This window comes from Serinus canaria, chromosome 1, assembly GCF_022539315.1.
Source record: "Serinus canaria isolate serCan28SL12 chromosome 1, serCan2020, whole genome shotgun sequence".
Lineage (NCBI taxonomy): Eukaryota > Metazoa > Chordata > Aves > Passeriformes > Fringillidae > Serinus > Serinus canaria.
In genome coordinates, this window is record NC_066313.1 from 103,961,289 (window position 1) to 103,975,893 (window position 14,605).

General features: G+C 35.3%; 1 protein-coding gene across 8 annotated transcripts in view; it reads right to left on the reverse strand.

Annotated features, from left to right (window-relative positions):
- The window catches only part of DMD (dystrophin), a 971,087-nt gene that overhangs the window by 178,164 nt on the left and 778,318 nt on the right, over positions 1 to 14,605 (reverse strand). For all 8 annotated transcript variants that reach the window (XM_050969735.1, XM_050969772.1, XM_050969742.1 and 5 more), the window contains 3 exons: positions 13,768 to 13,924; positions 5,929 to 6,049; positions 5,002 to 5,270 (listed from right to left, as the gene is read on the reverse strand). In XM_050969735.1, coding sequence (XP_050825692.1) covers positions 5,002 to 5,270; positions 5,929 to 6,049; positions 13,768 to 13,924 — 547 coding nt within the window. The remainder of the gene's footprint in view (positions 1 to 5,001; positions 5,271 to 5,928; positions 6,050 to 13,767; positions 13,925 to 14,605) is intronic.

The window sequence follows — 14,605 nt, forward strand, 5'->3', positions numbered from 1 at the left end:
TCCAGCACAGAACTTATTAGGAGACTCACTTAAGGAAATAGAACATCTTAACCCAGATTGATTATAGCTCTTGGTGGTAACAGCTGGCTTCAAATTAAACTGAAAAAATGTATATGCATTTTGAAGCAGTTTAAGAACATGTCATAAATAACTATTGTATGATTCTTTCACAGAATGATGTGTATGAAATGGTGAGCTTGAGAGCCATTTGTAACAGCAATTACTTTAGTTATAGTATGAAAAAAACATTAACACTTCCATCTCCTACACTGCAGGCAAATAGTTTCCTTTTCAATAATGAACCAATGGATGCTGTCATCTTCTAATTGCACAAACAGTTTGAAAACACCTGATCAAATAATAGTTCATAGTCTAAAACTCTGGATATAAAATACTTTATCATTTTTGTGGTTTTTAAAACTAAGAATAGTAAGAAGTGTGGATATTGTAGAAAGTCTATCAGTAAAGAAAGAGAATGAAAAAAAAATCTCAGAAGCTGCTGTGTGTGTAATGCCATTTTATGTTACAGACTGGACAGCATGAGCTCTGCTAAGTTAATTTGGTACATATCATAATTTTATGTTAGAAAAAATTACCAAGAGAATAGGCATCACATTGCAATCTGACCTCTATTTGGCTTAACAAGGATCTGGCACTGCTCTTGATATCAAGCTGATTGGAAATTCTGGTTATCAATACATCTTCCAGGTAATTATTTCCTACATAGATTCTATTGATCTATTTAAAACTGATCTCCAGTACTCCAGTACTGATCTCCATTGGCAGGAGGGGATGAATGGGGACCATTGGCTTGCTTCTAGGTGTCATTCATTAATTTCCCTCTATGTGACCCCTATAACTCCATATAAAAATCTTTTTTTTTTCTTTTTTTGGAAAGGATAGAAAATTATCAATTATGCAAGCATTTAAAATAATTTTGGGATGAAAACATAAATTAAAAATTCAATAACTCTGCTGTCAGCTTAGGCAGCTGTCAGCAGAGTTCCCTCATAACACCACTGCAAGAGTTCACTTTGCTGAAATACCTCTTTACAGCACAGCAGTAGCTGAACAGTACCAAAGTGGACTACAGAAAAATATACAATACTTTCAATATGATGATGATGATGGTGATGATGATGAGGATGATGACGATGAACTAACTACCCCCATTCAGTGTCCTGAAAATGAGGTTGCTGATTTAGTATTAAAATGCTTGCAATAATATGGAATTTCATTCTTTGCAAATCCATTTATTTTCTTTCTATGCCTGGATATAAACACAACTGAAACTCAGCTAATTATTTGAATGGGTTGTCTTACTTTTGTCTCATTTTGTCTCATTGTGGGAAAGATGACTAGGGACAAAAGGATTGTCCCCAGTCCCTGCACACAGTGAATCATTTTGGAGTAGATGATGAGCAGATCAGTGATCAGTTCATTTCTGATTTATGAATAACTGCAAACTCTATTTGTTTTACAAATAAATTTCAGGCTGACATTTTCCAGTGAACATTTGTCAGTGTCATACAATTAACTTCAACTGTCAATTAAGCTGAAGAAAGTCTGAAATAAACAGCATATAATTCAACAATAAATTGTTTTAAAATTGTAAATAAGCTTTGAAAAAAGAATTTAAAAGGACACTTGCAGTCTTTATGAATATCCTTGCTACATTAAATATATAAAGTCCATAATCTATACACAAAGTCCATATAACTGCTTTACTCATAACTGCAAGAACAACCAGCAGTTCTTAAGTAGCAAGACTTTCATGAAAATTCCTTGTAGAAAAATACAAGACTTATGTCACCAGATTCTGTTCTGCTTTTCACAGTTATCAATCATTACACTGAATCAAGGTGCTCTCTTTTTGTGACAGTGAGGGAGAACTAATTATCATATAGCAGACTGGAGTTAATTGAAAAAAGTCTACATGATTCTACATGAATAGCCCTTTATTTGAAGGTGTTCTAGGATATGCACTTCTATTTTGAACTAAAAAAAAACACAGACAATGCTGCCCACTCTTCATTATTTTTGTTCTTGAGTTTTTTTGTTTGTTTTGGGTTTGGTTTTGTTTGGTTGTTTTGTTTTGTTTTACTGAGGTTGCAAAAAAAAAAAAACTAGGGTGTAGGTTTATTCATGGAGTCTAGAGGCTCTGCTGTTCCCTTGCAGTGCTGTGTATGACAGAAAACTGAAGCAGTTATATTGCTGCTAGTGGTATGTTAAAATATCACTGGCAGAAAAAAATGCTTTGCATTGTGCTCTCCTGAGTATGCTGAGAGTAGCCAAACTACCTTCAGCTAAAAATAAACCACACCATTAAAACTGGCTTCTCAGGCACAAAACTCTCTACATAACATCTCAAAACAATGGCTTTTAATTTAAGAAACCTGATTTTCCAGAGTGGAAAAATATAAAAACCTGAAACTTCCTATGGGTACTAATTTCTGTTAATATTTCTCAGCAGATGTCTGCAGAGAGACAACAAAGCAGTGAGGAGGTATCAGCACAAGATGTAATGATGTTGCATGCTGCTAGCATAATCATTGTCATGGTTTTGCATGGCAAAGGAGAATCTTTGGGGAAGGAAGAGAGAGAAATTGGTTCTACCATCATTTTCTGGAATGGGTCTTTGAATAAGATACCAAGTGGATGAGGTAGGCATGATTGCATATCAATTGCATAGCAGCAAAAGCTTAATATAAAATCAGAGTGGTGGTCTCATGAGACCCTAAGTGTTCCAGGGATGCTGATGAAAAGAACATTTTGTTAGTGATTGCAAGGAGAAAGCATCATTGATTTTGCTGCAGAGAGGAGTAGAAGTCATAGGCCATGTCTAAAATATGACCTGAGCTACAACCAAATTGATCAGGCAATGGATATTAAAGGACTAATAATAGATTCATTTGGGCTTGAAATGAATTTAAGACAGTTAAATGATGGACAGAAAGATATGCTTGGAAGGGAGACAGAAAGAATGTATAAAGAAAGTAAGTTACATTTCAGGCTGCAGATAAGACCACTCATATGAGAGAGGAAAAAAGGGAGAACAGCAGAGAAGTCTTAAGAATAGTTTGGTTCTAGATAGCCTCTAGTCTAGGTTGCATCCTTTGGAGCAGATAGGTGAAACTATCTCTTGTTCTCAGCCAGAGATGAACACCAATTTGTGCATTAATGCAGATGAAGCATGTGTAATAATAATAATAATAATAAATAATAGTAATCACAGCAGAAATACCACATTAATACTGACGCAATAAGGATCCACTATTTAGTATGAGTTCAAAGTTATACCGTGACCTTAACAGCTCCAGCAACTAAAATAAAGAGGACAGTGACAAATGGCACTAAGTTAAACACATTCCCTAGGAAGTTATTCATGAGGTTAGGTTTGGGAAAACTATTGTGATCCAAATTAAGGGAAGGATTTGTAAGAAATGCAATTGCATATGACCGATGTTTTGGAGATCTGCTCAGAGGATGCTTGGGTTTCTTAGATGTAAAGAGAGAAATTAGGTAATTTGCCTCATATTATAGTGTCAGTCATGATGCTCATCCTAAAAACCAGAGCAAGGATGAAACATAGATAATGTATCAATTGGATAATGTCTGGCTGATAATATAGTCAATAAAGAAAAAAACCTTACTTTTTGCTAACAACTTTTAACTGAAAGCTATATAACTTCAACAAATTTAGCTTTTAACTGAAATATTTGCAAAGGAAAAGTAATTAACTCTTAAGTGGATCAATTATTAAGTCATTAATTATGTTATCTACAATATATTTATTTAATTTTTAAACCATAACATGACTCAGAGCTGTAATTATGGAGTCAACACTCCTGCTCATAGCTTTAGAATTGAACAACCTGCTTTGTTTTCCAGTAATATCAGAGATTCAGTGCTTCTGTTCAGGATATCTTCAAAATTAAAAAAAAAAAAAAACATTGTTGTAATAGCATTTTTTGAGAATTTATGAATAGATTTCTTCTGTTCATTTATGAATTTAAATAAAGATAAACAAATTTTGCAGCTAGCTGTTCATCAGCTACTATTTCATTTGTTCTTGTACAGGATCCGCACAGGACATTCATTAAACTTCCTGTGTGATTAAAAATCCAGGACTTTCATTTTAATAAACTACATTAGATTTTTAGAGGAATATTTTTCTTGCCATTAGTCATTCTGCTTCCTCTTTCTTAGATCCTAATGTTCATCTAGAGAAAATAACAGTTAGCTCAGGTCTCTTTCAAAATGACTGATGATTCCCATTTATGTGATTGGAACAGAGGCACTTTGTTCTTATCAAAATGGCAGCTGCCTCTATTGTGCTCTGGCTGAAGGAATCCTGGATTATTTATCAAGTCTGTCCATGACAGTCATGCTGAAGGAGGACAAGTCTGCCCAAGTTTCTCGATAAGCAATGATTTCATGAAACAACCCTTAAAAGCAGATAAGCATTAAGTTATAGAAAATAATGACAATTTTTCCAGGATTGCTGCTTTTTTTTAAGACTATCTTCAGTTATGGAGCCTATTTATCAAAAAAGACAGAATCAAATACCACCATCATGAAAAACCATATATTGCAAATTGTATAAATTTTATTCTACAATTATATAGAAACAGCTACGTGTTCATCATACTTAAGAAAATATAATATAGCAAAAAATTAAGTCAATAGACTTTTATCATATTATTATCCTATTTTATTTTCCTTTCTTTAACTGCCAATTTTGCATCCCCTGAGTTGACAGTGAGTGTGCTGAGGATTCTCACACATATCTATAGTGCCTTTACCAATGTCAGCAATATACATTCTCAATGAGGATCCCATTGCATTTTAACTTCTGAAATCATAAAACTATTTATACGCACTTTTTAATATAAATCGCTATGGTACAAAGATATCAGTTCGTCACTCTAAAAGATAATTATAAAGAGATCCATGCAATTAACTATTTTATACTCAGAAATACTGATATATGTCAGGTACCTTGACTTTTTCCAAGTGGTCCTGCAGAGAGTCGATGAGCAGATCCCCCACTGGCTGCCAGGATCCCTTGAATGCCTCAGCCTGGCGAAGCTTCAGGTCCAGCTCATCCATCGCCTCCTGAAGGCCCTGCAGCCTCTCAAGAGCATCGTCGATCTTCTTTTGCCAATCAGCAGACTGTAGGTTCAGCTTGTCCCACTCAGTTCTCACCTCATCTGCTTGCCTCTGCAGAAGTTTGGTGACATTGTGGGCTCTTTCCTCAGGTGACAGATCTAAATGTGAAAGTGGAGAGGCTTTTAAGACATATTCTGTCTTAGAACTAATGCAGTTACCATCCAGATAGGTTAAAATCCAGATAGGTTAAAGGCCCCTGTGAAATTTGCTTTATTAATGTATTCTTGTTTCAAAATATCTTAGAAAACATAAATCTTGCCACCCACCATAAAAATCAGCAAAATCTGCATTTAAGTACATAAAGGTATTTTGAAACATGCAAGGTGTAGCTATAAGTTTATCAACTGATTCAGCACAATTTTTCTGCACATAGATAAATATTAATCACTGTGAAGCTTTTGCTGCAATTAGGTGGATTTGGGATCTCCTGTAGTACTGAGACTACAAGGTGAATTTTAGCTTAAATTGCAGCTTTGAGCCCTCAAATGAGGCTATAATTATAGACAGGTCCTGAAGGTTTAAAGGCAGTTTCAAAATCTGCTTATAAATATGCATGTCTATTTAGTACCACAGTGTTCAGAAGGATTGCTAAGGCTTGCTTTCATCTATATTTTTAGCTTAGTTTCTGAACGCTGGCATTCAGCTCACAGTGTAAAAGGAATGCTTTCAGAGAGGCTGGCAGGATTTATTTAATCATCACTGTTCATCACTGATCTCCCCAGCAATGTGTTATTACCCTGCTCTTGCTTCAATTACCTCTGGGTTCTGGGCAGACCTTCTCCAGAGCCTCCACGGGCTGCTCAGCCAGAAAGTTTCTCACAGTCTCAAGGGCACTCCTGGTAACAGGTTCTTTTGTTTTTAGCTCCCTCTTGAAAGTCTAGGAAACAAAATTATTGTAAGTGGATCTATAAGGAAATACCAAGTCAGAATACCAATGTCAGAACAAAATTTCCAGCAACAACTTCCACATGTTTATGACAAGAAGCAATAAAACACACACAAAATGAAAATAATCAGCTTTTGCTTAACCTGAAATCACATTGTATTCAAGAGCAAAGGTGCTCTTGGCATACTGCCTTTTTCTTTCTTCAGCAGCAGCTCCTTTTACTCTTTTACTCTCTTCTACACCCTGCTTTTAAAGGACCGTGGGTAAGTTACTCAAGATTAGTATTAGAAGCTTTGGTAGGTCACTGAAAGTAAATATATCTCAGTGTTTATTTATTAATTTATCTATTTTTGTTAATGAGATTTTAAGAGCCTGTTAGACTGATTCCAAATGTAAACCACACAAAAATGCAGAGGAAACCCAGCCTGTAGGTTGAATTTTGCATTGGCTCTTCTGCATGTTGCAGTGAATTTCTCTAAATGGTCCTTACCACTCTTTTATTTCAATATTTTCTGCTGTATTTATGAAACATTGTTGAATACATACAGTTTCAAGCAGCATAGAGGTAAAATATGCAGGTAATTTAATAGTAGAGTGTAACACAAAACACAATACTGCAAAAAGGAGAGCCATATGCCATGGGTAGAAAACAGATATTTTACTGCAGGGATTAGAAAATTCTCTTTACAACACCAGCATTATATGAGTTTGTAACATAATAAATGCACCGGTTCAGTCAAATTAACTATTAAACAAAATTTGTATTTCTATGAGAACTAATGAAGGATTATAAATTCATTAAAAAGTTCATTACACTTTGAATTATATTTTATATGAGACTCTGTACAGGAAACACCTACCAGAACTAATAGTGGGAACATGTACAGTTATAATATGAGAACTCATAGGTAAAATGTTCTTAACACATTTCAGGAAAGTCAGCTTCAGAAAAAAACTAAATTATTCTACTATGAACATTTAAATACACTTTCTATTAAATGGCAAGGAACTGACCATAGGGTTTGAAGCAGTTCTTGGGAAAACCCTTAAGCAAAGTTTGCTTTGTTGAGGGAAATAACAAACCAAAAAAAAAATCTTCATTTTCTGTCAAGGACAATAATGGGACTGGAATCTTTTCACAGAGTTTATCTGCTATCATAAAATAATTTGTCATTTGATTAATACCTAAGATAAATATTTTGAACAATCATGTTTAACTTTTAAAAACAATTCAAATTTTCACAAATAAAGAAGTGTACTGTATGTTAACAAGTAAGCTACCACTGGACACTTTTTTGCATAAAAACTGAGTGGAGTCACTACAGGGCTGAAAGAAAAATGTCAAACTTAGACATTTTTAGGTTTATAATTTTTATAATTCATACTTGACTCTTGCATGAAGTGCAATAGAAAGAGGAAATATAAAAAGCTTTTTTCATGCCTGTAAATGAGGAAAATCTATTCCTTTAATTAGCCTTTGTGTTCATCTCACATCACTCTGTCCCACTAGAATGGTGTGGCAGGTCTGCAGGTCAAGTGAGCCAGCAGGAAGCACAGCTTAAAACCCAGCACAGTAATTTCCATGGACTGTGTGCTTTGCTCTCTGCTGATTGTATTAAAAGTAACATCAACAGTCAAACCCACTTAAACCAGTGTTTTTTAAACATTAAATGGTGTAACATCTTAAAGATATAATATGCTTTAGAAATGTTTCCAAAGATGCACGTTTTCTCAGTAATGTCTGTGCCCCAAACCAGTCCAAAAGGAAGAACTTGCACAAAGGTCTGCTCTGCAAACACACACCAACAGCAGGAAAAAGTCACCAATATTCCAGGGGAACACAGAAAAACACTGATGTGAAGAATAGTTAAAAGCCAGAAACACCTCTGAGCTATGCATTTGGGAATGAGTAAGGACTGCTGTAAGGACTGCTGTGCGACGGTGTTCACAGGGGTCCCAGGATGAGGGAAGAGATGAGAAAGTTGACTCCATGTTCAGTAGGTTTGGTTTATTAATTTATGATATATATTATGTTAAAACTATACTAAAAGAATAGAAGAAAGGATTTTATCAGAAGACAAGCTAAGAATAGAAAAGGAATGAATAACAAAGGTTTGTCTCTGACCGAGACAGTCTGGACAGCTGGACTGTGATTGGCCATTAATTAGAAAAAAAACAGATGAGACCAATCCCAGATCCACCTGCTGCATTCCACAGCAGCAAATAAGAATTGTTTACATTTTGTTCCTGAGGCCTCTCAGCAGCTCAGGAGGAAAAAATCCTAAGGAAAGGTTTATTCATAAAACATGTTGGTGACACTGCTGCTGCTGCTGCTGTAGACAGGTCACCCATGGCTATGTACATGTGCACACCAGGAGAAGGACAAGAAAAATTCCTTCTTTCAGCTTGTACTATTTTTGCAGAACACTACAGCATTAACTTTCCAGAAGAGGTTTAAAGCCCCAGTCCTCCTGTAACTCTTGTGCAACAGAAGGAGAACATATGTGCAATGAATCTCATAAAGCCTGTGGGCAGGAATCATGGTATCTTCCTCAAAACAATCCAGAAATGCTAACAGGAACTTCTGACTTTGCACATTCTGTATTTTGTCACAAACAGAAAAGGCCCCTTCTTTATGAATAAAGGAAAACTGAGACGATGTGTCAAACTTTTTTCCCCCCAACTTTTCCAGTCTGAATGTTGGAGCTGGTTGAGGCAGTTATATTCTGTTAATTCCGAGTTATAGAATAATACACAGTATATCTGTACAGTTTCATCTCCTTCCCTAGTTTTGATCTGCAGATTTTTACCAAATTAAAATATGTTTCAATTAAAGAAATTTGAAAAGGAGAGGATGAAAAAAACATGAGGCTGAAGCAGTAGCACAGAACAGCATTAAAAATAATGAATGCTCATTTCAACTAAACCATTCCAAAAGAAAGTTCTTACTGTATAAAGATAAAGCTGCTTTTGGATTAAAGATTTGTTGTGATATATGTATACACTACTGGTAAAAATCATAAATAGCAACATTTTCTCTTTTTTTGGAAGGAAAAAAAAAAAGGAATTTATCTATGTAGAGCCCTGACAAATACATCTTTATAATAACTAGACCATCACTGAAAGCAGAATTAGCTTAAATGAATGTCTAATGTACAACTAATGATTGCAGGCCAATTTAATTGAATTCCTTAACTTCTTCCACACTTCCTGGTGACTGTAGAGGAAATCGAATACGCATAATGCATGACCTGACAAAAAAGTAAGTAAACTACTTTATTTAAGCATGTCTATTTGTCATCAACACTGCAGCAGTAATGGCATTCTGTCCACCATTTAATAATGCATATATTGATCAACTTATCTCTGACCTCTACCACCTCATGAGTCTCCTTAAATCTCTTTAAATGATAAAACAATAATTGTTTAAATTGGAAAATGAAAACATAATAAGAAAAAGAGTTGCATTAATAACACTAAAATTAATCTCTCTTATTTAAAAACTAGGAATTTTTGCTTTCAATGTATTTTAAAGTGTACAATTATATTAATTCAACACATTTGACAAACAGAATGTTTTTCAAAATATGGGGTTTGTCCTAATTGTTAGAAGGAGATATCAACTGTGGACCCATAATTGGTTAGAGTGTTGAAGCAGGAACTGTACTCCTCCGTAGGCAGTCATGCTACAGATTTCATGTGAAAGGGTTTCCATGGAATTGTTAATAAGTGCCTTCTATGTTCATAAATGCTATTTATGCTGTTATTAAAATCACTGCACAGCAAATGAGGCAACTCTTAAAAGAATGAAAGACATAGCAGGCAATCTCCATGATGCCTGAGTTACTTAAATTAGATTAACAGTCACATGCACACAGTTGTTAATTCAATTTCACTAAAGCAATATTTTGATACTGAGTAAAATAAACCAAAAAAGTAAGATAATTAAGTAATGTTTTGAAGAGCAGGAGTATTTTTTATCATTGACTAACACCACCACCACTACTCCTCCCCACACATTCTAAGGCTTTGGAATAGAGACAATTTCTTCCAAAAATTGAAAAAATGACCTACTATATGTATAAGTTCAAACAAATAGCAGTTATGTGGGTGTATTTGGGATACATTCCAAATTTCCTTGTCTAAAAAGCACCTCACATTATAACACAACAATGATTTTAACTGCATGGATACCCCTGTTCTCAGTTGAGTTCAAGCTCGCCTCTGGCACAGATTCAAGCATTTGAAATTTTCATCTGAATCCTACTACTAAAATTTTTAAGGCAAATCTTGGCAAATAGGAGCACTCAAGTGGTAAGAACTGACTTCTTTTAATCTCTTTTGTGAATCTCTTTTTTGTGGTATTTCAGATGCTCTTCTGAATGATAGAGAGGTTAAATATGTTTGCTCCTCTTTAAATTTTAGCTTTCAGGAAGAAAAATAAAATCAGCTTGCAACACTTCTTTAGAAAAAGGATTCAGGCATAAAATCAAATTGGCATTCATTGTGCTATTTCTCAATTGAATCAGTTAAACTGCATTTAAATAGTGTGCCCCTGATGAGGCTTATTCACTTATCAAGTGAAGAACTTAGCTGGGTTCAGTTCTGGCATTATCTGACAAAAACAATCCTTCACAGAAGGAAAACCAAACATTGTACTTATTAAGAAAGACCAAAACTGGAAGTTTTAGTCATTTAAAAGATTGGTCAGATCTGCTAGATGCTTCTCTAGTTTACTGAAGACTAATTTTCACAAGTGACATTCAAGAGAACAAAATGAAGGGTCAGCATATTCTTTTTCTCAAGATCAACACACAACTTCTGTTTAGTTTCACATGCAACACCCTGAGAGCTAAGCTCTGCTCTTAAGCAAAGGCCCAAACCTCTCAGCTTTCCAGTACTGGGCTCCAGTTTTAAGCTTGATAATTGTACACTTGTGAAAACATTTTTCTTATGTTCTGAAATCAGCTAACCTGTTCATTCTGATATAGCCATTGTATATATGCTTCTCTAAAAGAAACTTTTAGAGTGACAAAGTCCATAATGCCTCGGGGAAAAAAATACCAACCAACCAACCAACCAACCAACCAACCAACCAACCAACCAACCAACCAACCCACCAACAACCAATAAACCAATTAACCAACAGCCAACCAACAAACCAACTAACCAACAGCCAACCTACATGTTGCAAACATAGATTTTGTCAAAAGCAACACTAAGTCAACTTCCACGCTGACTGTTTTTCCTTTCTCTGTCAGAGACAGTTGAAGATCAGACAAGGTAAATTTTAATTTCATGTATTCTGTTATGTTCTTTTTTACCACAGGGAATCAGCATAGCTACACTCATGCTTCTGAAGGGCTACGGAATGGGAAAAGGAAAAAGAACTATTTCTAAAAGGAACTAAAACATTCTGGCTTTGGTACCAGACAGGATGACCAAAGCTCTGTGTTATGTACCTGCAAGTGGCAGAGAAGTTAAAAAAGAGAACTGAGATCTATTTTTTGAACTCATTTTGCCTCTACTCATGGTATCTTAATTTTATACAATAATTCTCATCCCTTAAAATTCCAAATACTTCATTAGTTTGGTGTGTGACAGAGACATCACTGAAGACTTCACCACTGAAGACTTGCAAGCTTTATGATAAATACTTGGAAACCCTTAAACTGCTTATAGAGCTATATATAACACTAAAATACTATAAGAAGTGATTTCTTTACATTTAAAAAAAAAATTCTCCTGTCTAGGAGAAAATGTTTTTAAATACTTAAATATTATTTAGATGGAAAAAGCTTTGTTGCAATAATTCTATAGGAATCTCTCTCTAACTCTTGTTTTGGCTCAAGAGTTGTCTTTGAAGAAAGAGTTTGAGTTAATGTCACACTGAGTTAAAGCAACATCCATATTGCTTCTTTCATCCTGATATTCTGGATGGCCTTTAAAACTACTTTATGGAAGTTGCTACTTTATGGCTAAAACAGACCTCAGGCTTCTCCTAACTTTCGTGGTTATATATAACACACGTTTCAGCTTTCTTAGGGAAAAGGTGAAAAAAGGAAAGGTGCTGCCCCGTAAAGTCATGGATGTTTTCACCTCACTGTCCCTGTGATAGTGCTTTAAGTCCCACATAAAATTTTGTGAGAAAGACACATCCCACACATCACATCTCCAGAGGGAAGACCTAGGAAATGTGACGAAAATGCCCCTTGCAGAAAAGCATTATGTTATCTTAGAAAAATTTGCCACTGAGAGAGACAGAGATATTTTTTGTTCATCTTTCCCTTTTGGTTTCTCAATCATTCAGTGAAGATAGGTCCTTGACAAACCACATTGACACCACTTCCCGTCAGTTTGTTGCAGTAGATGAATGCCTGTGTGCCTATGGAAAAAGCCATGTCTGACTTGTACTTCCTGACTTTTCACAAACTCAGGGTCTTAAAGCAGTGAGATATGTCACGTTCGCTTTGCAAATTTGATTTCATTATCTGTTCTCAGATATTTCCCTCCCCATGAGAAAGGACAATATGTTAGAGCAATATTTATGTACAGCTACCTGATGAACAGAAAAAGCACTGATCCTATTTTGTTTTAAAGCATCATTTCGCATTTCTCCATTAAGCAATAAAATCAGAGGTTTAGGAACTTCAGAAACAACACCTTTTGTGGCAAGTTTCACAAAGAAAGTTAAATATATACAGCACAATGCTTTGAGAGGATGATCATTACATTCGGAATATTCTTTTCTCATGGAAGTAAGCTGACAGACTGACAATTTAAATTTTTCAATAAAAACTACATTTGTTTGAAATAACTTTTCAGATAGCACCCTGAAGCATAATTGGACATCAAACAGGAAGTAAAACCCTCCTATGATGTCATTAAAGAAACATGGAGATGAAGGAGAGGAGAGCTTGAATGTATATTGAACAGTAGACGTACTTGAACTGTGATTTCTCATTTAGACCTGAATAGACCTCAATGGCATATGAAATTAAAGACTGTTTAGGTGAAAGAAGACATTGGGTTAGCATCAGACTGGTGTGAATTGATTAAACACAGAAGACATACTTTAAGCACACCCTCACCACAACAAAAAATCAGTGTGAATCTTTGTATGAAGAATTATTCTTGAGTATTATTCTGGGGGTTTCTTATTTAGTGGGTTTAAAAAAAAAAAGCTAAACAACTTCAAGAGTACAAGTGCTCTATTTAGGTTCTCTTTTAATAACAATCTTAGTCTAGAATGGTCCCCCATATGATGCTCTGCTATGATCTTTCCATAAGAATTACCTGATGAAACCAGTATGAACCACAGACAGTTGTCACAACAGTTTCATGGTGCAGAGCTGTGCAATAGAGCTGATACCAGCTACTCCTGTCACAAATGTTCTCAAAATCCAAACTAAGGTTTCAAAAAGTATACATGAGCTTGGAATGCCTGATATAGAAATACAATCAGAACTAATTATTTAATCCTCAAAAATTACTAGGTTAGTAATTGTTCTGGCTATGAAATCTGCCTGTCTGTGACAGTCACTGAAGGTCATGGGCATTAACACCTCCTTCTCCAAAGGGCTGATTTTCTCTACTGGGTTTGAAAGCAATAGCTGGAGCTCTTTCCAGCAAGGACTGCGTCAGGCAGCACTAGCCAACAAAGGGAAAAAACAATGACCAAAAGATAATTTAAAAAAAACCCAACATACCCGATGAGTATCATTCTGTTTCTGCACAGTGGGGAGATCCCCACCAATGGGTGCTTGCTGTTTCAATTCATCCTCCTTCAGCTGCAGCCATGCCAAAAGCTCCTGAAGAGAGAGATGTAATCTCTTCCACTGGTCGGTGCTGGCTTCCAAATGGGACCTGAAAGCATGTGTTAAATAAAAGATTCAGGCACAGTGGAAGTAAAAACCAAAATCTACAAGCCTATTTACTGAGGAAGATCCCAGTGTTTCATTAAATTAATGATTTTTGAATAGCTTCAGTAGCTTTGAATTAGATTCTGGCAACAGAGATTTAAATTTGGTTCCACAGTCCTGGCTTTTTTTCACATCTCCTGATTTTTGTTTTTGATTAGTTGGGGTTTTTTGCTTTTTAGTTTCCCTCTTCAGCAGTGAGTAATGGCTGTGCTGAATTGTCAGTCTCACTAAAAGTGCACAAATATTATCCAGGACTAGCATGAGAAATGCAGTCATCACTTAGGATTACCAGGACATTATTTACCTGAAATGTAGAGAGTAGTTTCCCAGCTCAGTGAAGAGCAAGCATTTCTCTAAACCACTACACAAACCATTCAACTTACATAAGATTCATTCTCTTAATTTATTAAAATAGGAGAACCAATGCCATTCTTTAAAAAAACGTCATGAGGAAATTGTTAAAGCCAATAGAATCCTCATACAGTATCCAACGTAATGTCAGTGCCATTTAAACAGAGATATGAATGAAACTATTTGAAACACTGGGAAAGTTAAAAGAAAAAATAGCATTTTATGCAAAAAAGGTCTCCATAAGGACATTTTCTAAATATTTCATCTGTATATG